General features: G+C 44.4%; 1 protein-coding gene across 1 annotated transcript in view; it reads left to right on the top strand.

Moving 5' to 3' along the window:
* The window catches only part of CNBD1 (cyclic nucleotide binding domain containing 1), a 199,747-nt gene that overhangs the window by 92,390 nt on the left and 81,343 nt on the right, over positions 1 to 26,014 (top strand). The window contains exon 6 of the mRNA XM_070392654.1: positions 4,752 to 4,924. Coding sequence (XP_070248755.1) covers positions 4,752 to 4,924 — 173 coding nt within the window. The remainder of the gene's footprint in view (positions 1 to 4,751; positions 4,925 to 26,014) is intronic.

Below are 26,014 nucleotides of genomic sequence, written 5' to 3'. Positions count from 1 at the left end.
TTAGTGAGAAGGACTGAGTAAAAAGATGATAAAGTAACAGGTTTTAAAGTTATTAAAAACAATCACCAATAATTTATAGTTATAATTTCTACCTTTATGAAATCTCTAGAAATATTTGACAGAAGGCATCAATACCGAGAGGCTATTCCAATGGAAGGTCCAAGCCCAAAATAAGGTGAAATGAATTTCATCTCATTTCTTCCGCTTATCTCTGAGCTAGATAATATTTATTTATTTGTGTTTTTAAAAAAATATCAAAACAAATATCCAGTTTTACTTATACCTTATCTTCCACACATAAAAATATTCTAAATAGGTTATTAGACTTGTGTCTTAAAATAATTATTCCTAGTACCTGGAGAAGAACAATTGCCCTTAAGAACAAACTCCACCTCCAAAGATATTTTAATTCCACAAAAGCTATGCAAAGGCCACTCACGCGTTGCTTTTGTTATGTTACTTCTGGGACCATTTAGGCCTTTATATGGGGATTCCATGAATTAAACCATGGGCTTAAAATTCATATAACTTTCTGGTATTTTCCTAAGCTCCCACCTAAGTAGAAAATAGGCCATCAAGGAGCTTTATTTCATTTCTCAGAGGACAGAATTCTAAGAAAAACAAACGAGTTTTCCCCCCAAATGTTTTATGAGATTCTTTGGAGATACATACAACAGGATCATTAATTAAGCTTTCATTCCTTCAAGTATTCCCTAGGGGCCTACAGCATTCAGGTGGCATGCCATGCGCTGGAGGTACTGAGGGCGCGTCAGAGGTCAGAGGCCCTTCCTGCCCCAGGAGGTTGTGGTCACCGGCGGAAACCGAAAAGGCAGAGAGAGCCCCAAACAGAAGTCCTGCGAGGACACCTGGGATGGGAGGTGGTCAGGATGGCTAGCAGGGCGGAGGGTAGGAGAGGCTTCACGAAGGGAGAGGCACTGATGCTCAGTTATACACACACGCACACACACACACACGTAGAACCAACCACATGACCACACGACCTGCTTCAACTGTAGCCCCTGGAAACATTAGAAACCGTTTAGGATGGTCGATTTCAGCTGAGGGTGCTGTGTAGACCCTTAGCAGGGAATTCGCACACATGTTTGCTTTAATCTAACTTTATGTTTGGCCTCTCACCTTTTGAAAGTCACAGTCAAAGCGATTCATTAAACCTTCCATTATTAGTATTCTTATTTCTTTTTGAATGTTTCTGTTCACCTGGTACAAATGTGGTAAACTGATATTTTAAAATATAAGGCCCTCCACTAGTAAATTCCTTCAAGTCCTATGGAAAGATTTCTTTTGTCTTTTTATGTCATAGAGGTTGACTAGATAAGTAATTTAAAGAAACGTACTGGTAATCAACATGATTTTATCGATTCTTTACTTTTATAAAGCCTGGGGATGAAGATTTAATGCCATTTTTATCTCTATTGTTGTAATTCTTATGGTCAGACTAGAGGCCTGATGCACAGTAGGGTTCCTAGGCCTGGCCAGGGATCAGGGCAGATCAGGTCCCCGGGCTCCCCGCCTCCTCCTTCCCTCACTCCCTCAGCACCCCACCACCACCACTGGTCACCCACCATGTTCCACACTGCCCCTGGTGGCCAGCGCACGTCATATCAAGTAATTGAACTGTTCTCCTGGTGGAACTCCTGAGGGGACAATTTACATATTAGCCTTTTATATACATAGAATTTTTCTTAAATGCTTGGAGTATTCTCTTTTCTAAAAGTTACATGAAGTATTTTGTGTACTTTGAAAATTTGACTAAGGTGTCTATACCTAATGTTTCTTCATATTACTTAGATTTCAAAAGCTTATTTTATCTTGCGTTATTAATATAGATATATAGTCACAGTTCATAAATGTAATATCACTTTGTGATTTGTATGTAACATTTCAGTTGTTATTTGAGAGCTTAATTCTACTGCACTTCTTTCTGTACACATTTTTATGGGGTTTGTATCATTTGTCCATATATTTGAGGGCTGATTTCAGATGTTACATGAGTAATTCTATCTGAGAATTTTCTGCTGGTGGCTCTATTTCACTTTCCTCTTGATTTTTCATTTTTAACTCAATTTATGTTATATTTTTGTTTGAATGAGGACTTTCTTTTTTCTCCTCAAGTATTTGCATGAAGAAGTTCATCCCACTCTGCATATACTTCTGAAAATTCTCTTAGATTCTTTTGTTTTCATATCTCTACCAAACTGATATTGATAGATTAATAAATAAACTAATAACTTTAATTTTTAGGAAATAATTGAGGGTCAATTTCTGAACTGAACTTTGTAACAAAATAGTAAGAATTCTTTTAATCTTCATTGAGATCCTTTATAAAATCTATAAAACTATTTTTATGTATATATGTACATACACATATATTATGCATTTTATTTCAGACATAAATATATATGCATATGCTGCATAGTTATGCATGTAATACACTGCATGCTCATTCCTAGATATGTATGTGGGTTTTGTGTGTGTGTGTGTGTGTGTGTGTGTGTGTGAATATACAGTGTGCCCAAAAATGTATACACACTTTAACAGCTGATAGCTCAATTTTGAAAATGAAGTGTATTTTAATGAACACTGCCTTTATCATTATTCAAAGTGTGTGTATACTTTGGGGGACACCCTATACTTGAAAACCTGCAGAAATTAATATATTTTGTCACTTTTGATGTTACCTAATGATTTTGAGCCTTAATTTCTTCATCTGAAAAATGGACTGATGCTAAGTGACACTTGGGATTCCTGAGAGAATGAGTCCCAGCACCTCACCCGGCGCTGATGGTCAATGATCAGTGCTGCGCCTGCTCGTCAGGGCGGGTCCAGCCTATTTGGAAGCCAGGGCAGCCATGTTTCTGCCCTTGGAAATCTATAGGGGGTTATTTCTCAATGAGCCATTTTTCAGGGATGGCCTTTCAGCCCACTTATTGAGACCTAAGGCCATGGGCCTTCTGGAGAAAATAAGGAAGGCCTGGTGGCAAGCCTGGCCCAGAGCTGCTGTTTTGCTCAGAGATGAACAGCGTGCTTGGCAGTGACCTGCATTCAAGTTACGCCCATTTTCTTACAAACTAACCACCAAACCCTGCTCCAGACTTGTGTTGTTACATGACATTAGTCCCATAAACATGTTTTCATGGGTACATACATTGACTTTTTATTTTTTAACATTTTAAATCAATTTATATTTCTTTGAAATGTGCTTTCTTTCCACTTAAGATGAAACATGATGTCTGACTAGGTCACACATAGGGTCTCACTTTACCATAATTGAAACCACATTCCTACGAAATATATATGAGAGAAAGAGAAAGGTGGGACGAAGGAGAAGCAGAGGGGTGGAGGGGAGAGAAGGGTGAAGAGGGGGAGAGAGAGGATAAGGGGGGAAGGGAGGAAGAGGAGGAAGGAGAAGAGGAGAAGGGGGAGGAGGAGCGGGAGGAAGAGGAGGAAGGAGAAGAGGAGAAGGAGGAGGAGGAGGGGGGGAGGAGGAGGAAGAGGAGGAGGAGGAAGAAGAAGAGGAGGAAGGGAGGACCCAGGAGGGGGAGGGAGGGCGCTGGTGCTTGAGGCCCACACAGGCCAGCACAGTAGGAGCCACTGCAGTGTGTGTAAGTCCTCTGGCCCTCAGCCAGCGCAGGGGTCTAGATTCCAGCCTTGAAGTGTGCACAGTGGTGGAACCTGCCACAGGACCTTGTGTGGTTCAATAATTATAAAGGCAGTGTTCCATGGGGGTACACAGGGCTCATGTAGGCAGTGGGCTTGGAGGAGCGTCTGGCTCAGGACACAGAAGAGGTAAAGCGAGTTGCTGCGGTCTCTAGTGGCACCGTCCCCACATCTCCCACTACGCGTGCATCCTTTCACGCTCCATGTAACTGAACAGCTGTGCGGGCAGGTCCCGGAACACTGAGTGCTGGCCCAGAGCCAGTGTGTCCCGTCCTGTATTTAAGCTGATAGTGACATGCAGGGTGTGCATGTTTAAGCCAGGAATCTGGTGCTTGATGAGTTTTGACAAATGGTGCCACCCAAGCCTCACTGTCCCTGGGCTACCCCCACGCTCTCCCCCATCCTGTGCCCCCCAGGCCAGCTGCTCCTCTGTTCTCTTCTGGGGCTGAGGCAGGATTTAGAACCCAGAGAGAAGGCAGGCGGCTGGTATGTCTTAGGGCATGAAGAGAGGCAGCATTGTCAAATAAATGAAGTGAAGTTTCTATTCACAGCCAGCTAGTAAGCGAAGTCAGCGAAGCAGTCAGCGCCCTGAGCGTGGCCTCCACTCCTGCGCAGCGATGTCAGGTCCCTGACCTTCAGGGGCCCCGTGGCCCGCTGTGGAGCGTCCCCAGGCGGAGCAGGAGAAACATGGGGCAAACCCCTCTGCCCTGGCATGCTCCCTTCCAAAGAGAAATGAGAATTAGTAGTCGGAAGACATTGCTACTAATACCAATAGGCAGAACGGCCTGATGAGGGGAAGGTAAACATGCTTAAACATTCCATGGGCTTGGCTGCTTTTACTTTGATCATAACGTCTTACTCCCTATGGCCATGAGCCCCTCGGGGCTGGCCATGTGACAACTGCCCTGGTGATGTGAGTGGAGCATTGCCTACGCCTGGGGCCCCCTTAAAGTCACTGTGGCCCTGTAAGGGAGTCTGCTGAGAGCGAACGCCAGGGTGGTGGGGTCCTCGCGCCCATCGCAGAGCCTGGGAAGTAGTCGGCACACTAACGCTTGTGGTTGGTTTTGTTTCAGTGGTCGGAAATGATGGATTTTATGTGATACTGAAAGGCCTGGCTCGAGCGCAGACACAGGTGTACAAGAACCTCATCGAAGAGGAGGGCTTCTCGGCCACGAGCATCCCGCAGAGTTTCCACAGCTTCGCGTACAGCGAGGACCTGCAGCACCCGGCGGCTCGGGGCACCCTGGTAAGACGGCTGTGCTGCTTCGGTCAGCAGCATGGCCTCCCTGTTGCACAGTGTACCCTTCCAGAACAATCCACATGGCTTCAGGGAACTCTGAATGTTTAAGATAATAATGTCTTTTAAAAATAAAAATGAAATTAATTATATTAAACTTGAAATTTGTTAAAAAAATTAATGAGAGAAGCCTGCAACAACATCCGCCCACTGGAGGGGTTCATGGTGCAACTGATGATGGAGACAAGACCAGTGTGGTTGCCACAGTGAAGGAGGAAGCAGGGTCATGGGAGACGAGGGAAAGGTGACTTGGGGAGGGGGGAGTCGACGATCATGGGAGGCCTTTTAAATCAAGTTAGAAATGTGTGCTTAGCTTGTTTATCTCAAGAGTGATGCCAAGGTCTGTCTCAACCCACAAGCCTTGAAGAAAATCCATCTTATAGGTAATGTTTCAAGACTGCCAGCTGTCGGAGCATGCACCCCCAGGACCTTCCTGGGCCTCTGGGTACTCCGATGAGGTCTGGCCCACTTAGCCTGGAATGGTGGCTAAGAAAGCCAGTGTTAGACTTAGGCTAGAAAAGAGCCGAAGGAACCAATGACAGCGAAACTATTTCACTCCATGGAACCACACAAGGCCCTGGGTAGCCGGGGTGTGTGGTGGCTACCCCCCCAGGTTTGTGTGAGTGCACTCTGTGATCCTCTCGCAACGACGAAACCGTAAGGACTCACACATCTCCATCACTAAGCGGCCGTGACTGTAGCTGGAAATCAGGAAGTGTAATGTCTCCAGCTTTGTTCTTCTCTCAAGATTGCTTTTGCTAGTCAGAGTCTTCCAGGTTTCCTTATGATTTTAGAATTATTCTCTTCTATTACTGTAAACAATGTTGCTGATATTTTGATAGGATTGCATTGACTCTGTACATCACTTTTGGTAGTATAAACATTTAGTTTTTTTTTTATAAATGACAAATTTTTGAGATCTAACTGACATGTAATACTGTGAAGTTGAAGATGTACGACAGGTTTACTGATGCATTTATTAGTTGTAATAGGCTTACTACTGTAGTGTGAGCTAACCCCTGTCTCATGTCACATGATTGCTATTTAATTTTTGTGGTGAGAACAATTAAGATTTCGTGTCTAAGCCACTGGAAGTTTGTGATAGTATTGCTGGCTGTAGCCCATGTGCTGTGCATTAGATCTCTGGGACTTACTTGTGTACAAGTTGCAAGTTTATATCTTACACGTCTCCCCTTTTTCAGCTCCAGCCCCATTGTATGCTAAATTTATTCTGTATTGACTAAATGTATTCTGATGGCCATGATGGCATGACATATAACCAGGTTTCAAAATTCCACATATGTGATAGCTGAATTCCACATTCAGTATATATCTTTCTCCATTTGACTCATCTCACTTAGGTCCACGCATGTAGTTGCAAATGGCAAGAATTTCTTCTTTTTCATAAATGAACTAGAGACCTGGTGCACAAAACTTGTGCACTCAGGGGTTCCCTCAGCCCGGCTTGCACCCTCTCACAGTCCGTGAGCTCTCAGGGGATGGCTGACTGCCACAGTGCTTCTAGCTGAGTGGCGCTCCCCCTGTGGGAGCACACTGACCGCCAGGAGGCAGCTCCCGCATTGAGCATCTGCCCCCTGGTGGTCAGTGCGTGTCATAATGACCAGTCATTCTGCCGTTCGGTCAATTTGCATATTAGCCTTTTATTATATAGGATGATATGCTATTGTCTATATAGACCATATCTACTTTCTTCATCTATCCACTGAGAGATGCTTAAGTTGTTTCTGTATTTTGGCTATTGTGAATAATGCTGCAAAAAATGGGGGTTCGACTTTCTCTTTGATGGCCTATTTTCATGTCCTTTGGATATACACTCAGGAGTGGAATTGTTGGATCATATGGTAGTCCTTTTTTAACTTTTTTGAGGAACCACCATACTATTTTCCATATTGGCTGTACCAGTTTGCATTCCCATCAGCAGTGCACAAGAGTTCCTTTTTCTCCACATCCTCAAAAACACTCTACTTATCTTGTTGAAGATGGCCATCTAACAGGTGTGAGACATGTTCTCATTGTGGTTTTGATTTGCATTTCTCTGATGAGTAGTGATGTTTAGCATCTTCTCATTGAACTGTTGTCTATTTAGTCATTTTCTGTGGACAATGTCCATTTAACTCTTCTGCCCACTTTTTAATTGGATTTTTTGTTATTGAATTGTATGAGTTCTTTATATATTTTGGATATTAACCTCTCATCTGACATATAGTTATCTTCCTTATATGGGTTGCCTTTTCATTTGTTGATTGTTTCTTTTGCTGTGAAAACTGGAACTTTACTGAATTCATTTATTATTTCTGTTATCATGTATGTCCTTATATCTAACCAGAATCCCTTATAGACAGCATATCACAGGTTCTTTTTAAATAAAATCCATTCAATAAAGGACTTAAATGTACGACAGGAAGCCATAAAAATTCTAGAAGAATCCAAAGGTAACAAAATCTCAGACATATGCCAAAGCAATTTCTTCACTGATACAGCTCCTAAGGCAGTTGAAACTAAAGAGAAAATGAACAAATGGGACTACATCAAAATAAAAAGCTTCTGCACAGCAAAAGAAACCATCAACAAAACAACAAGAAAACCCACTGCGTGGGAAAACATATTTGCCAACGTCATATCTGATAATGGTCTAATCTCCAAAATTTATAGGGAACTCATACAACTTAACAAAAAGAAGAGAAACAATCCAACCAAAAAATGGGCAAAGGATCTAAATAGACACCTTTCAAAAGAGGACATTCAGAAAGCCAAGAGACATATGAAAACATGCTCAAAGTCACTAATCATCCCAGAGATGCAAATCAAAACAACAATGAGGTACCATCTCACACCTGTCAGAATGGCTATCATCAACAAATCAACAAACGACAAGTGCTGGAGAGGATGTGGAGAAAAAGGAACACTTGTGCACTGCTGGTGGGAATGCAGACTGGTGCAGCCACTATGGAAGAGAGTATGGAGTTTCCTCAAAAAGCTGGAAATGGAACTCCCATTTGACCCTGTGATCCCACTTCTAGGAATATATCCCAAGAAACCAGAAACACCAATCAGAAAGGATATGTGCACCCATATGTTCATAGCAGCACAATTCACCATAGCTAAGATCTGGAAACAGCCTAAGTGCCCATCAGTAGATGAATGGATTAGAAAACTGTGGTACATCTACACAATGGAATACTATGCTGCTGTAAAAAAGAAGGAACTCTTACCATTTGCAACAGCATGGATGGAACTGGAGAGCATTATGCTAAGTGAAATAAGCCAGTCAATGAAGGAAAAATACCACATGATCTCACTCATTCATGGATAATAAAGACCATTACAAACTTTTGAACAATTATAGATACAGAGGCAGAGCTGCCTCAAACTGATTGTCAAACTGCAGTGGGAAGGCCAGAGAGGGTTGGGGGGCAGAAGGGAGGGGAGTAAGAGATCAACCGAAGGACTTGTATGCATGCATATAAGCATAACTAATGGACATAAGACACTGGGGGGTAAGGGAGGCCAGGGCATTGTCAAGGGCGCAGGGTGGGGGAAGGACACATATGTAATACCCTTTGTAATACTTATTATAATATTTTCTTAAAAAGAATAAAAATAAATAAATAAATAAAATCCATTCAGCCACTCTGTTTTTTTTTTTTAAATTGAGGAGTTTAATCCACTTACATTTAAAGTAATTATTGGTAAGTGAGGACTTACTATTGCTATTTTGTTGATTGTTTTCTGTTTGCTTTGAAGTTGTTTTGTTTCTTCCTCTCTTGTCTTTCTTTGTTACTTGATTATTTGCTTTGCTTTTTTCTTTCATGTATATTACAGGATTTTCTTTGTTGTTACCTTGAGGATTGCATAAAATATCCTATACTTATATCTGTCTACTTAAGTTGTTAACAACTGAACTTCAGTCACATGCTAAACCACCACATCTTCCTCCCTCCCCTTTGTGTACTTGGAGAGTTTATTTCGCTTATAATAGGTGTCTATTAGCTTTTCTATGTGGTTACAGTTATTCTTAATATTTTGTCTTTTAACTTTTATATTAGGGTTTGAAGAAATTTATATACCACCGTTACAATGCTGCTTTATTTTGTATTTGACTATATGTTTACCTTTATAGGTGAGAGTTACGTTTTCACATGCTTTCACTTTGCTATTTAGCATGTGTTTGTTTCAATTTGAAGAAATCCCTTTAGCAGTTTTTCTAAGGTAGGTCTAGTGGTGATGAACTCCCTCAGTTTTTATTTGTTTAGAAAAACCTCTTGTCTCTCTTTCGTTGTTTAAAGGATCGTTTTGCCAGGTATATTATTCTTTATTGGCAGTTTTCTTTCAGGACTTTAATAAATTGTCCCGCTCTCTCCAGGTTCTGCTGAGAAATCCACTGATAGTCTGAGGGGGGTTCCCTTTATTGTAACAGATTTCTTTTCTCTTGCTGCTTTCAAAATTCTCTTTGTCTTTGACTTTTGAAAATTTAATTATAATACATCTTAAGGTAGCACTCTTTAGATTCTATCTATGTGGGTTCTTTGGGCCTCTCAAATCCTGATGTCTATTTCCTTCTCTGGGCATGGGACGTTGGGGGCATTATTTCTTTCAGTAAGCTTCCTGTCCCTCTGGGAGGGGTGCGTGCACAGGAATGGTGTTGGGTCCAGGGTGAGCATGCACCGGGACTCAGGGGCGTCAGTGGTGCCAGCTCTGGGGGGCACATGCTCCATTCCAGGGAGACACTGCAGGACGTGCAGGACGTCTCTGTGGTCTCTGGCAGCAGGGTCCACACTGGCCAAGTCTGGCATTCCTCATCCTCAGGGATGCAAGTCCTGTGTCCTCAGTGGCTGGGGTGTCCGGTCCCCCACCGTGAAGGCCTAAGGTCATCCTGTCCTTCTCTACGCTCCTGGAGAACCCAGGGCTGAGTGGTCCTCTCATCACTGAACTGCGTGGTCAGGGAAGGCGTTGGCGGTGAAGTGCTTCTTCCTTTTCTCTGTGGGCAGCCTCATTGGTGCTCTCCAATGAGATATTCAGCTTCTTAATTGAACTCTCACACGCTCCTTCCTACAGCTAGTTTAGTTTGTGGATTATTGTTAAACTAGTAGCCCGGTGCATGAAATTAGTGCACATTAAAAGGGAATTAATTAGCAGAAATATTTTAATATTGATATTTGCCCTTTCTCTATAATAGAAGTGTGAGAGATGAAAGGAAGTTAGTAAAATGTATATGAAAATAATATAGAAATTTATTAATAAATAAACAGTAACAAAAGGATATAACAACAGAGGCATAATATAAAACCAACAAAAACATGATATAAAAACAACAGTGATGCAAACAATGACTGATAAAGTGATTAAACTTATTCTAATATCTCCCTGTACATCACACTTTCAGAGTGCTTGACTAATTTCCCTTGTGCTGAAGTATTTAGAACTTTAACTTTAACATCACATGCTCTTTGAACTCGAGAGAAAGCAAAATATAACTGACCATGTACGAAAACGGGTTCAGGTAGGAATATGCCTACTCTGTCTAGAGTTTGTCCTTGTTATTTATTAATAGACATCGCAAATGCTAGCATCACGGGAAACTGTCGTCGAATTAATTTAAATGGGAGGCCAGTGTCAGATAGGTACAAATCAGTTCTTGGAATCAGAACAACCTCTCCCTCTGCAGATCTTGTTAATACTTCAGCTTTGATAATGTTAGATCATAATCTTTTGATAATAAATCTGGTACCATTACAAAGACCCCATTTACTATTAAGATTTCTCAATAGCATGATGATTGCACCACTTTCAATTTTAACTTATGACACAGCATTCCTGAAGGAGTAATACTATTAAGAAATTCGATGGCAAAATTTTTCTTTTCAGCATCATCTGTGGAAGCAATGGAATCATCACTCAAATATGTGTGAAAATCTCCATCGAGTATATCCAAAATGTCTTCATTTAATTTTTGAACGTGCTCATTTTTTTTGGACAAAGAATTGCATGTGTAGATATATTTTTAATATTATCTATAGATATACTATTTCCAAAGGTAGCTTCAATAATAGATCCATTATAAATCATTTCACAGGGGATTTCAATAATATCCATTCCTAAATGAAAACTGCTATCAAGTTTGCCATCTCCAAGTTTTACTAACCATCCACTATAAGCAGAATCCTCTGATCTCATGTTTAAGTGACAACTTTCTGAAACATCCCCAAACATTACAGTACTTTAAACTCATTTGTACTATGGCCGATCCCATAACATGTGGTACAATACTGAGACATTGTTGAAAATCCCCTCCAAGAAGGAGAACTTTCCCACCAAATATAACATTCAAATTCATAATTTCTCTTAGTAATCTGTCTATGGCGTTTATAGTATGACTGGATGCCATGGTGCATTCATCAATAATGAGAAGTTGGGCCTTTTTAATAGTTTTAGCAACTTCACTGTTTATATCGAGTCTAGAAATTGAAGTTTAATTTAACAAAATTGGTCATTTATATTGGGAATGAAAGGTTCTTCCACCAAGAAGTAAATTTGCAGCAATTCCTGTAGACGCTGTGGGTAAAATGGTACCACCACAACCTCTAATATCATGTGTTAAAACTTTATAAAGATATGCCTCCACGCTCCGAGGGCCGGTTCCTGCCTAAAACCTAGCCCTTCCAGGAAACAGCTTGGGGAGGGAGCAGCTGTTGCCAATATAACCCAGGACGCAGTGAGTCCATGCTCTGAGGGCGGGTTCCTGCCTGAACACTTGCCAGCCCGGGAAACAGCTTGGGAAGGGTGCAGCCGTTTCCAAGACAACCCCTGCAGGACTGACTTCCTTCCGGTTGGTCGTGCCTCAGGTCGTGATGTTACACCCAGAGTTTTTATATAAGTAGATGGCTGTTTTTTTGGGGGGGAGGGTGGGGGTCGGGGGTGTGGGCTGAGTGGGATCTCTTGGTCCCTCATCTTGCTGAGGTCTGTGATATTGATTTGATTTATGATCTTGGTTGGGGTGGAGGAGGGCAGGGAGAGAGCAATTTCAGAGGCTTCTACCTCATCTTCCTTACTATTGGCTCTCACACCAAGACCAAGAGACCCATGTGAGGGCTCTGCCAACTATCCACGGAAATTGTGCAGCGAAGGTCCATGGGAATTGCTACCAGTTGGGCCTCATGGCCCAGTGGCACCACTGTGAGCAAGACCTGGGACAACACCCATTGTTCCTAGAACATTCTCCACATTCTGCAGTGTAATATGGCCAGGAGGATACTTTATGTACGAGGTTTAAAAATCACTACCCCAAGTTTCAGGTTCAACAGAACACTCAGTGGGGTTGTGACCACAGCCTTACCTGGGGCTATGCTGTCCTTATGATTACACAGTGGGCCAGTCCTCAGCTTTTCCTGTCTTCAACTGAGAAGAGATTTTTTTTGTGTTGCCATGGAAACCTTGGATCCCATGCTCTGCCTTGAGCTGATGGTTGATTTTCCCACTTCCCATTCTCTCCTGGTTATTGCTGGCCCCCAGCCGGTCATTCTGTCCACGGCTCCTAGAATTCCTCAGCTCAGCCTCCCAGAGTGGGAGGTGGTGCAGCTCCGGTGCCTCCTCCTTTGCGGTCGCCCAGCTCTGGCCGCAGCGCTGCTGTCCATCAGGGCCTGCTGCCGCTCAGGGAGCCAGTGCCGTGGGGGCGGCTGCATTGCAAGCGGCTGGCAGGCAGTTGTTAGCTCTGAAATTCTTCATGTTTTTGTAGTTCTGATGCAATCTTTTTAAAAAGTACAGAAATGAAGGCAGAGCATTTTAACTGTCAGCAACACTAGAGCTTCTGTTCTCGTCTAAGTGACAAGTCTGTGACTGTTCACTAAATTCATGTCAGGTCACTACAACTGAAACCCTGCTGCTGACTCCGTCCGCTGTACAATGAGAGCTGTGCCCATGGAACATGTTGCCCAGCTTTAGTAGCTGACCTTCCTGTGCATTCGTTTAATGGGACTTTTAAAAATTAAAATATTATGACTCCCAAAGATGTGTGCATCCAAGAGTTTTTGTAATTTTTACAAGCAATCAAAGGGTTACTGGTATATGGGGATGTTTTCTCCATCTATTAGGCTTGCTGCCGTCACTCGCGTTTTTGCTGTGTCCATTAGAGAACCAAAAAAGCAGTGGATCTTCACTCTCCCGCTTTTCCTCCAGCAGCTTGTGAACAAGTGGGCGTCCCTGAGCACAGAGAACATATGAGAAAACACAGTCTAGGACCCCGTTCATTCTTCACGACCCAAGTCCAGCTCTGGGGACTGGGGGACTGCAAACTGCGGCCTTGCTCCCCGGCCGGACTCACAGTGCAGGCAGGTGCTCGGGAAGAGCTCTTGTCTCTGCTTCGCTGACGCTGACTTACACACGAGGCAGGAAGGTTTCCGTCGGGCAGACGTGTGCCCTAGAGCGCGGTGCGCGGGCTCTCGGGGCCAGCGTGTGGTCAAACCGTCCTCCTGTGGCCTCTGACTGTCTCCATGGAGCAGCTTCCTCCACAGGCTGGGTGGCTGCTGGACCCGCCTCTGGGCGTCCAGGACGCTTACCCGAGCGAGTGCAACCCTGCTCCGCGCAGCCTGTGGGTCCCATAGAGGAAGGTGTACCATCCCTGCCAGGGAGCAAAGTAGGAAAACGTGCAGAATCTCGCTACCTGCTGTGAGGAATGAATGCTCCCCGCTGCTGGGCGGAGTCAGCACCTGTTGTGCACCCGAATGCTGCCCCTAGGGTGCACTGGGGACGGTTCCCAGGCCGGATGCTCCCAGCGGGTCTTCCTGCATCAGGAGGGGCTCCTGTGGGGTCCAGTGTCTCCTCTTCTTCCCCAATGAGCACCTCTGCCCCTCGGTCCAGCCCTGGAGCCGCACCACGGAGGACAAGCTTCTCTGCGACGTGGAGACAGCGCTGCTTCACCTCCTTTTCTTGCCTCCAGCTCTCGCCGGCCTTTCCTCTGCCCCGTCTGCTGAGGCAGGTGCAAGGCACGGCCACCTGCTTCACTGGCTAACTCACCAGAACCGCTGGCTCCTCATTCACTGGCCTTAGTTCACACGGAAGCTCGGTTGGTGGTTCAGTTGCAGTATCTGCCTAATTCTTGGTCTTGACTGACCCTCACCTGTGGCCTCGTGTTCAGGGTTCCTGTGTGTAGCCATCCCCGCGAATGGATGGTGCTTTCTGCCCACAGTTTAGTTTTGCTGTAGCTTTGTCACGGCCTCCAAAACGGCACTGCATTACCTACCAAACAGAAATATGTGTGTCTGCCTTGCAAATGCTTAGAGGCTTACCAGGATGTGTAGAACACCCTTGCACCCTCTCAAGACGGGACAATATTCCAGTTAGAGAGCCGCAAAGAGCAAGGAACAATTAAGTGCAACTTGAAACAACTAAGGTGAGAAGAAAAGAGCACAAAGCGTGGTGGGACAGTCCTCACCCTGAGTCCTGGCTCTGCTGTCGCTGCCATCGCTGGGCCATGCTCCTTAGGGCTCTGAAGCTCATGTGTTCTTTCATCTGTGCAATTGATTTAGTGGCAGTAATAATACTAATACTATCCTTCTCGTCACTCTGCTTTGAGAATCAGATGATCCATGAATGCACTTAAGACAAAATAAGGGCTCAAAGAAGGCCTGCTTTGATTACTATACGTTACCGATAGATGAGTTGCTGAATTCATTGAGCTGAAGGGAAGTGTGGTGCTTTTGGGAAGATGTAGATAAGGGGGCGGACTGAGAGGTTAAATGGAAGGACTGAGCAGGTCAGGGAAGGCACTCACTGTGGTTCCCAGGGGCTGTTGGGAAAACGCAGTCGGATTCACAGGCTATTCCTGGTGCAGTGAGTAAACTCTGCCGCTAAAGAGAAATCCCTCCGCGAAACTATTTTTGCAGGTCGGGCTAGAAAATCAGGCAGGAGAGTAGAGGGTCTTGAGGTTTAGGGTTAGGGAGTTTGTTCTTATTGGACTCTACTTGAAATCATGGACATTGACTTACACCCACAGGAGTATTTTACCCAATAATTTATACTTGGCATGTTTTTGAAAGAATAACTATAGAAGCCTGGTACATAAAGAAGGACGAATAATTGTATGATCACTGCGGTGGTCCAGGAGTGATGTTATAAGGGCATTCAGTACACAGTAATTAAACTCCTAGTTTGTGTCTATATAAATCAGATAGTTTAAGCATGTGCTAGCAGGACCAGCGCATAAAGGAAACACAATGCTATTTATTTGCATTCAGTCTGAGATCTATAACTAGATCATGTATTCCCTGTTGGAGCAGGTGAAAGCCATGGTTCCACCTCCCATGGTAGTTACTGTAAATCAAAGCACAAGCACCCAGGATCTTTCTGGAACTCTGGATACTCCGATGGGGTCTGGTCCACTTAGCCTGGCATTGTGGCTAAGAAAGCCAGTGTTAGACTTAGGGTAGAAGAGAGCCAAAGGAACCAATGGCAGTGAAACCATTTAGCAGAGATAATAAGGGCAAGCGGAGATAGTAAGCACATGTGCAGACTCTAATTGCTGGCTGCATGCATTTCATTGTTGAAATGGACTTTCATTCCTACATCTTTCAGGAATGAACCTCCTTTTGATTATCTTTTTATTGCCTTGTATCCATTGCTAGCTAGTCCGTCAATAACAAGCTGTGTGGGTGAGGGTTGGGTGGTGGTGGTGGTGGTGGTGGGGTAAAACCAATTTGCCGCCAGCATGTAGGTAGCCTTAATTTAGAGTGAAGATATTTTGAGCAAGTTAATCACTCAACCATGGACTCCCATTTTTTCCCATCTCTTATCTACAAGATATTCTAATCTGCATTAACAGTGCAGATTGTATCTTTTTTAGGTGAGGATAATTGAGCCATGAAGATCTTGCTCATACTACCCAATAAAGTTTGGGTTTTATCAGATATTTGGAGAAAATTTTGGGGAACTTAACATTAAGAGTTTAGAATGTGTGTAATCTAAAACCCATATCAGTAATTGTTTTAAGCAATAAGTATGTTATGCCACATAAAGGAAGTCAGGAGACAGACGGCTCAGGGATTGGTTCCCTTAGGGCCAGCCTTAGAATGCTGCCTTTCTCCTCAGATTCGCCCTCAGTCATCACCATCCCGGCGTTTCATCTCTGTAAGTCACTCGTCTCCTATATTTCTTAGGGCTTCCGGAATGGATGATGGTGGTCCACCTTTCAACTCAGCGTTGGCAGAAGTGAAGGGATAGCCATTGTTAGCTTAGAAAAATCAAGACTCAGCCCTAAGGGCTTAGTCCATGATCTCTGGTCACCTTTCAGCCTGAAGCCTAAACAAAACCAGGCTTGTTTGAGCAAGTGAGGCAGCAGCAAGGATGTGCTCTTGAGGAGATAAGTAAATGAATGCGTTTCTGACACAAAATTCTCAGGAGTTAGTGCAACATCTGCAGATCGGCAAAGCTCTCTATAAAATGTAAACAGGGCCCCCGAGACCATTAGTGTGATCTCGGTTCCCTGGTTTTGTGGTGGTGTCTGCCCAATATTTTGAGTATTGAACATGGCTGGTGCTTTTTTAATGTGACAACCTTTTTTAGAAATTGCATTGACACCTCCTGTCTGCGAACAATTGAGTGTTTATTCTTCCCCAAGGCTGTGGTATTCACTACTCAATGGCAGATGCCTGCAAATGTTTCCTCACTGATTTTCTCATTTTACCTCTAGTCACTTTGGAGAAGACTGACTGCCCCCTACACTGACTGGCTCTTAGGCACCATCTTTTACGAAAATAACTCCTCCGTGTTTATCTTTTCAATATGATATTTCTGAGTAAGGTGTCTTTGAAGAAAGTATTATTTTAAACATCTTTAAATTGATTGTTAGAGAGAGAGAAAGGAAGAAAGAGAGAAATATTGATGTGAGAACGGACATCTATCAGCTGCCTCCTGCACACCCTCTACTGGGGATCGAGTGGGAAACCCAGGCATGTGCCCTGACTGGAAATCAAACAGGCAACATTTCAGTGCATGGGATGATGCCCAACCAATTTAGCCTCACTGGCCAGAGGTGAAGAAAGTATTTTTCAAGGAGTGAGAGTAGGTGGATTTGAAAAGCATCATTGTGGAGTCCACCTTGATTGCAAATGTGATGAGCAGATTCATATATTCCCACAAAAATTGATGTGATGTGTTTTTGATGGATCAACAAACACAGTCATTTAGATTAAGTCCATTGTGTCCCTTCTGATACTTATTTCTATTTTTGATGCTGTTATATCCACAGTTATATTCATCATTATGATAAATGCTAGAGGTCTGGTACATGAAATTTGTGCACCCTCTCTCAGGGATTGGGCCTAAACTAGCAGTCGGACATCCCTCTCACAATCCCTCTCACAAACCAGCAGTCGGCCATCCCTCTCACAATCTGGGATTGCTGGCTCCTAACTGTCCCCCCTGCCAGCCTGATCACCCCTAACCGCCTCTGCCTGCTGGCCTTGTCATCCCTAACTTCCCCTCCCCCCCACTGGCCTGGTTGCCCCCAACTGCCCCCCCTGCCGGCCCAGTTGCTCCTCACTGCTCTCCCCTGCTGGCCTGGTCACCTCAACTGTCTCCCCCATTGGCCTGGTCATCCCCAACTGCCCCCTTTGCTGGCCTGGTTGCCCTCAACTGCCTTCCTGCCGGCCTGGTTGCTCCATGCATCCTGCTGTTCAGTTGTTACTGTGATGGTGTCCCGGACAATTTGAATATTCCTCAATTATTAGTATAGATGGTTCAATGGTGGTTCAAGATATGCTGGGTCCTATACAGGAAAATGGAAATGTCTTCATCCTTTCAGTGTTTGCTGAAACATGAAACAAATAGTACTTTTCCTTTATCTCCAATTCTATGAAGTTGGTTGACTATTAAACATCAAACAATAATAATTGACTTTCAATATTTTATTAGTAATGTTTTGTTAACATTACTCAAAATCAATTATGTTTTTATTTCAATGATTATATTTCATGAAGAAAGACAATTTTATATCCAGACTGTAAACTTCTTTATAATCAGAAGAGCAATTCATTAATTGACTTAGAGAATCCTATATAATAAAAGGCTAGTATGCAAATCAACCAAACAGCAGAACGACCGATCACTATGATGTGCACTGACCACCAGGGGGCAGATGCTCAATGCAGGAGCTACCCCTTGGTGGTCATTGAACTCCCACAGGGGGAGCGCCTCCCAGCCAGAAGCCAGCCGTGAGCCTAAGCCGTCAGCCAGACATCCCCTGAGGGCTCTGGACTGCGAAAGGGCTCAGGCTGGGCTAGGGACCCCCCCTCATCCAAGTGCACGAATTTCATGCACTGGGTCTCTAGTAAATTAGTAAAAGAACATACTTTCACTGGTTATTTTAATATAATTAATTCATAAAACCTTAAGTAGTTACTCACTCAGTGTTATGTGTTGACTGCCAAGTACTGGGGAAGCAAAATTGAATTTGACATGGTTCCTGCTCTCAAATTTGAGGTCTAGTGTGCACTGTTTATAAAGCCTCATTAGAAGTTATGGGGGATGTGAAACTCAGAGCAGTTTTTTCTTGCCTCTGAAGAGTTTGCAATCAAGTTGGGGCTGAATGCATGTACACATACAGATGACAGTGTGACTGGGAAAAAATGTTCTATGGGGTGTCAGCGTTGGGGGGATCACCTTGGCTGAGTGTCAGATAATACCTGTGGAGAAGGGGGGCTGGTCACTTCAAAGGACAGGAAAAATTTGACAAAAGGAAGGTAAAAGGCACATACATTTTTTGTGAGGAACACTCTTTTTAAGCAATGATTTCACAATGAAAATGAGCAAACAAGTGGCAAATGTGAAGTTTGGGGAGATCAGTGGTAAATGAATAAAAGGCAAATCTAGAGAAGAAAGAGAGAAGAGAGAGAAATTAGAAAGATTGGGCTGGTCCAGTTCCAAGGACAGTCTCAGCACTAAACAAAAAGAGAAGGCCATCAAGTCTGTAAATTCTCCTGGCCCTTGTTCATGGAGACACTTGCCATCCTTCTTTGCTCTGCCCTTCACCCCAGGACCAGATTGTAGGGATTAAGTTGGTGGGTTTGTTTGCCCACTGGCCTGTGGCTGGATCCACCCAGGGACAGCACCAGCAGAGAACGGCATGAGGAAGGAGGGAGGAGGTCAGGGTGCTGATTCTGTCCCCTAATGTCCCAGCTCCTGTCACATGGTCCTCCCCACACAGCTCTCCTTTGGGTTCTCTCTTTTCAGGCCTAGAGGTGGATGTGTGTGCCAGTGCCCTGCCTTTCTAGTGAAATATTTAATGTGTTGAAAGAAAAAATCCACCAACCTAGAATTCACTTCAAAAGTGAAGGGGGAATAAGTCTTTCTCAAACAAATAAAAATTGAGAGCCTTTGCTGGTTTGGCTCAGGGGATAAATAGAGCATTGGCCTGTGGACTGAAGGGTCCCAGTCAAGGGCACATATGGGGGTTGTGGGCTTGATCTCCAGTAAGGGCTGTGCAGGAGGCAACCGGTCAATGATTCTCATCTTTGATGTTTCTATCTCTCCCTCTCCCTTCCTCTCTCTGAAATAAATAAAAAATATTTTTAAAAATTGAGAGAATCTGTTGCTGGTGTACCTGCCTTGCAATAAATGTTAAATTATTTAGAGAGAAAGGAAATGCTATAGGTAACAAAGTCGGATGTACATAGAAGAAAAGAAGAGCATCAGAGAAGGAATGGTGAAGGTTACCATCCTCATTTTAAAAATGATGACAATGGACTCAGGAGGCTAAGGAACTTAACCAAGGTCACACAGCTGGTCAGTGACCAAGCCAATAAGGGAACTCATTTATTGGAGTTGTTATAAAAACTCAGGGAGCCCATTTTGTAAAATCTGAGTCTGGTGCCTAGGATCAGGAAGTATTTTATTTCTTTACTAGAGGTCTGGTGCACAAAATTTGTACACTGGAGAGGGAAGGGTCCCTCAGCCCGGCCTGTGACCTCTCGCAGTCCAGGACCCCTCACTCCTTACCGTCAGTCTGCTTGTTGCTCCTTAACACTTGGCTTGCTGCTCCTTAGTGCTGCCGTGGAGGTGGGAGAGGCTCCTGCCACCGCCACTGCACTTGCCAGCTGTGAGCCAGCTTCTGGCTGAGCTGCACTCCCCCTGTGGGAGCACACTGACCACCAGGGGGCAGCTCCTGCATTGAGCATCTTCCCCCTGGTGGTCAGTGCACATCATAGCAACTGGTTGTTCTGGTCATTCTGCCTTAATGGTCACTGGGCTTTTATTGTACAGATTAAGTAGAATAAGACAGAAGAGACTGATGTTGCAAGATTAATGTGGCTATAAAGCATCTATTTTAGTAGAATAAGATCAATAACTATAAACACAATTTTAAATTAAGATAACTATACTCATGTCCATGTGAGGAAAACAATTACTTGAACAACCACATGCATGAGCGTTTTGAATCTCAGCATCCTGGTTGCTCTTCCACAACCAGCTGTGGCTGTGTGGGTTCCCTGCCTCCTTCTGAGACCTCTACAGTGTCTGCACTGCAGGGCTCCATGAGAGCTTACGTCCTCTCAAACATCCATCCCTTCTAGCGCTCTTTGCGCCAAGAGTTTTGAGTACCAACATTCTATTGCCTAAAGGTCAGTAATTTTGAAAAAACAACAACAAAAATGATTTTTATTTGGTTCAATGCAGCATATTTTTTCTCTACCAGCACTATAAATCTTTCAAGTGCTCTTTTGAGATTCTTGACATCTCGTGAAAACACATCAGAGCAATGAATTCTTTGAGGTTGGTTGTCTGTTTTGCTGGAAGCTCCTCCAGTCCATTGCTTTGTCTTCCCTGAGAGTTATTTGATTCTTCCCACTTGTTCAAGCAACAAACAGCCCCATGTTTTTTATTCAAGTGTATTTTGACATTTCAGTTCAATCCCAATTTCTTTGTAATAGTGCTTTCTTACTGTACCAGTGTTTTCCCTTTGGAAACAGTTGAAATTAAACCACCAATTATTTGAGATATATCTGAGTGTAGCGATACTAGAATGACCAAGCACATTCTTTTTGTTTTATGGGGCTAGGTGTGAGCCCGGCCCACCTTTCCTCTGTGACTGGTGTGTCCCCCCCATCAGTTACTGCCACAGGGAAGGTTATAAGTGCAGTGCCACAGGTTGGAAGTTGTGCTTTTCTCTATCTTGATGGCAAGAATTATGCTTTGTCCCTAACAAATTCTTCACTAAGCACAGTGTCCAGGATGGCTGAGCACTGTGCTTTCATTAGATTATTAAACGATGAAAAGAACCCAGAGGCAGGATGGCTGGGCATTCCGACCCAGCCTCGGCTCCCTCTTTGACAGCATTACTTCCAGTGGCAGATTTTATTCTTTCATTTTCTTCCCCTGCTTTTAAGAATCCCATTAACATATGCCCTGGTCAAAGGCAGGATGATAACTTTCAGCGTGGGTCTCCCAGGTGAGATAGGTCATCATAAAATACACCACTTTAGCATCTACAATTTTACAATACTTTAAGATAAATGCCTATATTTTGGCACTTTCCTTAAGGTCATTTCAGTTCCACTGACATTTTGAACACTTACCTATGTGTTTGTTACTGAAATAAAAACTTGGCTTGGCCTTGGAGAGGATGGCGATGCGGTGGGCATGGCTAGAAACGCAGCTCCCAGCTTTGGTTTAATGCTCTGATGAGGGGAGACTAACACAGCCATTGTGGGAACCATACGTCAGAGAAACAGGCCCCGTGTTGAGACTGGGGAATAAACTTCCTTGGTTTAAGTGGGCCCCTTTTACATGTATTCATTGTATGATATCACCTGAGATGTGTGATCGGAACCATGGTGGTGTTAATGAGATCAACCCTGATGTCTTTCTTCAATGACAAATAATGTCTACACAGGTACTTCTTGAGTTACGATGGGTTATGTCCCTATAAAGCCATCATGAGTTGAAAATGGATTCAATGCACCTGACCTACCGAACGTCACTGTGTAGCCTCACCTACTTAAACGTGCTCAGGGCACCTGCATTAGCCTCCAGTTGGACAAAATCATCTTGTTGGTGCTGCCCAGCCTCATGGCATGGATTATCCATGTAACGCTCTCCTGGGGAAGATTAAGATTCAAAGTACAGTTCCCACTGGCTGTGTAATTGCTTTTGCATCTCCATAAAGTTGAAAAACCATGGGTCTAACTGTTGCAAGTCGGAGACTGTCCACATGCTCATAGTGTCCTCATCAGCTGTGATGACCACAGTTCTCTGTTCTGAGCTGGTCGTGTGTGAAAGCCACATGTGAGTGTGTGTATGTGTGTATCATAATATTGAAAATTAACTTTTGTGGCTCTTTTGTGTAAAGAATTTTTAAAGACACTACTTTTACCCATCTTCACAAATCCATCTGCATAAACCAAACTGGAAAAAATGTAGCCCTGACTATTATTCAAAATCAGTAAGAAAACGTTTATTGAAGGGTTTAGTAAGCCTTCACTGAATGGGTTCTAGATGGTGACAATTCCTTAAAGAGATGACTAAGACTTTCCTCAAGCAACATGTAACTACACACACACACAAACACACACACACACACACACACACTCTCTCTCTTGTTCCCAGATAAGCTCAGGGGTGTAACTGTTTTCCCAGAGGATCTGCGCTGTACTCACGTATAGTCATAGCTCACTTAACAAGAGTGAGTTGCGAAGGAGTCCTTTCCTTCTACTATTAGCCGTGATTGACCAAAGGCTTTCACAGCAGGCTCAGTGCATTTTACCGAGACCAGCAAAGTTCCCAAGCTTTATCATTTCCTCCTCAAAGCGCTTAATAGATTCTACATAATGCAGTTTACTTATATTTAACATATAAATATACCAAGCCTCTAAACCTGATTTCTGAGGCCAAAGAAAATTAGATGTGAAACATTTACAAGGAACAGCAGGCTATTACAGGAGGGAATATATCATTTTAAAAAATGGATACTCTAATTTTTTAAAATTCAAATTACACAAAAACATATTTTAGTAATATTCTTTTATGATACCATATGATGTTATATAAAATATTACTATTGTATGTTAAATATTAGAGATCATTTTCATACATATTCTGGTATGATTATATATATTTTTAAGTGAAGACATAAATAATAGAGAATATGGGAACTTGATAATATGAATGAAGTTCTAGATCCAAGGTTGGCAAACTTGAACCCTTGGGCAAAACATGGATGACAGCCTGTTGTTGTAAATACAGTTTTATAAGGACACGACCCCCCCCCCCCCCGCCCCATTGGTTATATACTGTTTTAACTGCTTTTACTCTAATTAGCAGAGTTGAGTGGTTGTGACAGAGACCATATGGCTTGAAAAGTGCGAATATTTGCTTTCTAGTCTGTTATAAAAAAGTTAGCCAGCCTCTTCTCTAAATGGAAACCACTAAGGAAATTACTAAAAACAATAAGACACTTTTATAAATACATTGTTGATTTGATAATCAAGAATTCACAGAAGTATAGGTAATAGTCAGAAATACCCTTAATAAAAAGATACTATTTACATAGCTACACAAAGTATCAATTACTTAAAAGTAATAAAAATGTTACAATACTTTTCACACAGCGTTTTACATTTCATCTTAGGAAAGGCTCACATGCAGCTGCACTATGTTCATGGACAGGAAGACTTCTTTTTAAGTTGTTATGGCCCAAGAGAGGCAGTCAGAGGGTCCAAATGAGCCTCACAGACATTAGCCCAGCAGGTGCGTGCCCTCTCGGTGGGAAACACCGCTATAAAGAACACGGGAAGGTGATGGGGTGGTGCGCTCACAGGTGCTAAGGCAGTTGGTGTCTACGTGAACAGAAAATTTAAAACTGGACGCTTACTTCACGTCGCACAGAAACATCAAAGTGGGGTCAGAAGTTTAATTGTAAAAAGAATGAACTCAAATATTTTAGAATACATGGCAGAATTTCTTCATGATGTCATGAAAGCAAAAGCTTGTAAAACGAGGTTCTTTTAGAAGTACACTGTAAGGATATTTGTTTGGTACCGTAAGTAATGAAAAGACAGGCACATATCGGGTGATGATACTTTAATGTTCACAGGTGGTCAAGGATCATTACCTGGAACCCATGACGATCCACAGGTGTAACAGGAAATACACTGACCACAGAAACAGCCTTTACAGAGGAGATCCTAAGTGTAAAGGAGTTGGCACAGGCAAAGGCAGGCGCTCCACCACTAGCAATCCAGGAAACATGCAGTAGGCAATTTTTACATTTAAAAATAAATAACAGAAGGTGCAATCAATCATAGTACTTGCCATCAAGTGGGAAAACATTAAAGACTAGTGGCCCTGCACATGAATCTGTGCGCGAGTAGCTCACTGCTGCCTGCCTCAGCTGGCTGCCCCGCCCACCGCCCATAGCTCTCCGCCCCACCCTCCTGTAGCTCTCCACTGCCTTTAGCTGGCTGCCCCGACCTCCTACTGATCAGTCCTTACACATGATGGTGTGATGACTATTTGCATATTACCTCTTTATTATATAGGACTAGAGGCCCGGTGCACAAAAATTTGTGCACTCGGGGCCGGGGGGGGGGGGGGGGGTCCCCCAGCCCGGCCTGTGCCCTCTCGAAGTCTGGGACCCCTCGGGAGATAATGACCTGCTGGCTTAGGCCTGCTCCCAGGTGGCAGAGGGCAGGCCCAATTCCTAAGTGCAGCCCCTGGTCAGGCTCAGAGCAGGGCCGATTGGGGAGTTGGGGCGCCGCCCCATCATGCACAGAGCAGGGCGGATCGGGAGGTTGCAATGCCACCCTCAGTCAGGCTCAGGGTAGGGCCAATTGGGGGGTTGGGGCACCGCCCCCTGTCACACTCAAGGCAGGGTCGATGGGGAGGTTGCAGCGCCACCCCCTGTCACTCACAGAGCAGGGCCGATCAGGGGTGTTGGGGCTCCGTACTCTGTCACGCACAGAGCAGGGCTGATCAGGGGGTTGAGGAGCTCCCCGCTGTCACTCACAGAGTAGGGCCGATAGGGGAGTTGGGGCACCACCCCCTGTCACACACAGAGCAGGGCGGATCAGGGGGTTGGGGCGCTGCACCCTGTCACACTCAGGGCAGGGCCAATGGGGAGGTTATGGCTCTCCCCCGTCACACACAGAGCAAGGCCCGTGGAGGGGGGTTGGGGCGCCACCCTCTATCACCCACAGAGCAGGGCCAATCAGGGGGTTGGGGCGCCGCCACTGTCACACTCGGGGCAGGGCCGATGGAGAGGTTATGGCTCTACCCTGTCACACACAGAGCAGGGCCCGTGGGGGGGGGGGTTGGGGCACCGCACCCTGTCACACACAGAGCAGGGCCCATCAGGGGGTTGGTGCGCTGCACCCTGTCAAACACAGAGCTGCAGGGCAATCAGGGGATTGGGGAGCTCCCCCCTATCAGGCACAGAGCAGGGCAGATAGGGAGGTTGTGGCCCCGCCACCTGTCACACACAGAGCCACAGGGCGATCAGGGGGTTTGGGCGCTGCCCCCTGTCACGCTGATCCCGGTGCTGGGAGGCATATTACCCTTTTACTATATAGGATAGAGGCCTGGTGCACGGGTGGGGGCCAGCTGGTTTGGCCTGAAGGGTGTCCTGGATCAGGGTGGGGGTCCCCACTGGGGTGCCTGGCCAGTCTGGGTGAGGGGCTGAGGGCTGTTTTCCGGAAGCGAGTGACTGAAGCTTCCAACTGCTCCTTGTTTTCTTTTCTTTTTTTTTTTTTATTCTGGGCCAGCTTTAGCTCTGAGGCCTCGCCACTGAAAACATCGATACAATGTCGCTAAAGCCCGGCTGACTGAAAGCCGGTTTCTGGGCTTTTGTTTAGCTTCTTATTTGCAACATAGTATATAGTTCCTTAGAGTTGCAACTGAGAGGCCGGAAAGTGAGGCGGGGAACGTTGGAGTCTGCAGTCACTGAAGCAAGCGAGCCTCATGCTCGCTTCCAGCTGCCTGGCTGCCGGCCGCCATCTTGGCTGACAGTTAATTTGCATATACTCACTGATTAGCCAA

Source organism: Myotis yumanensis, unplaced genomic scaffold (genome assembly GCF_028538775.1).
Source record: "Myotis yumanensis isolate MYYU_CA2020_CCGP unplaced genomic scaffold, mMyoYum1.0.hap1 SCAF_15, whole genome shotgun sequence".
Lineage (NCBI taxonomy): Eukaryota > Metazoa > Chordata > Mammalia > Chiroptera > Vespertilionidae > Myotis > Myotis yumanensis.
Note: the sequence above shows the minus strand (reverse complement) of the source record. Positions and strands in the feature narration are given on the sequence as shown.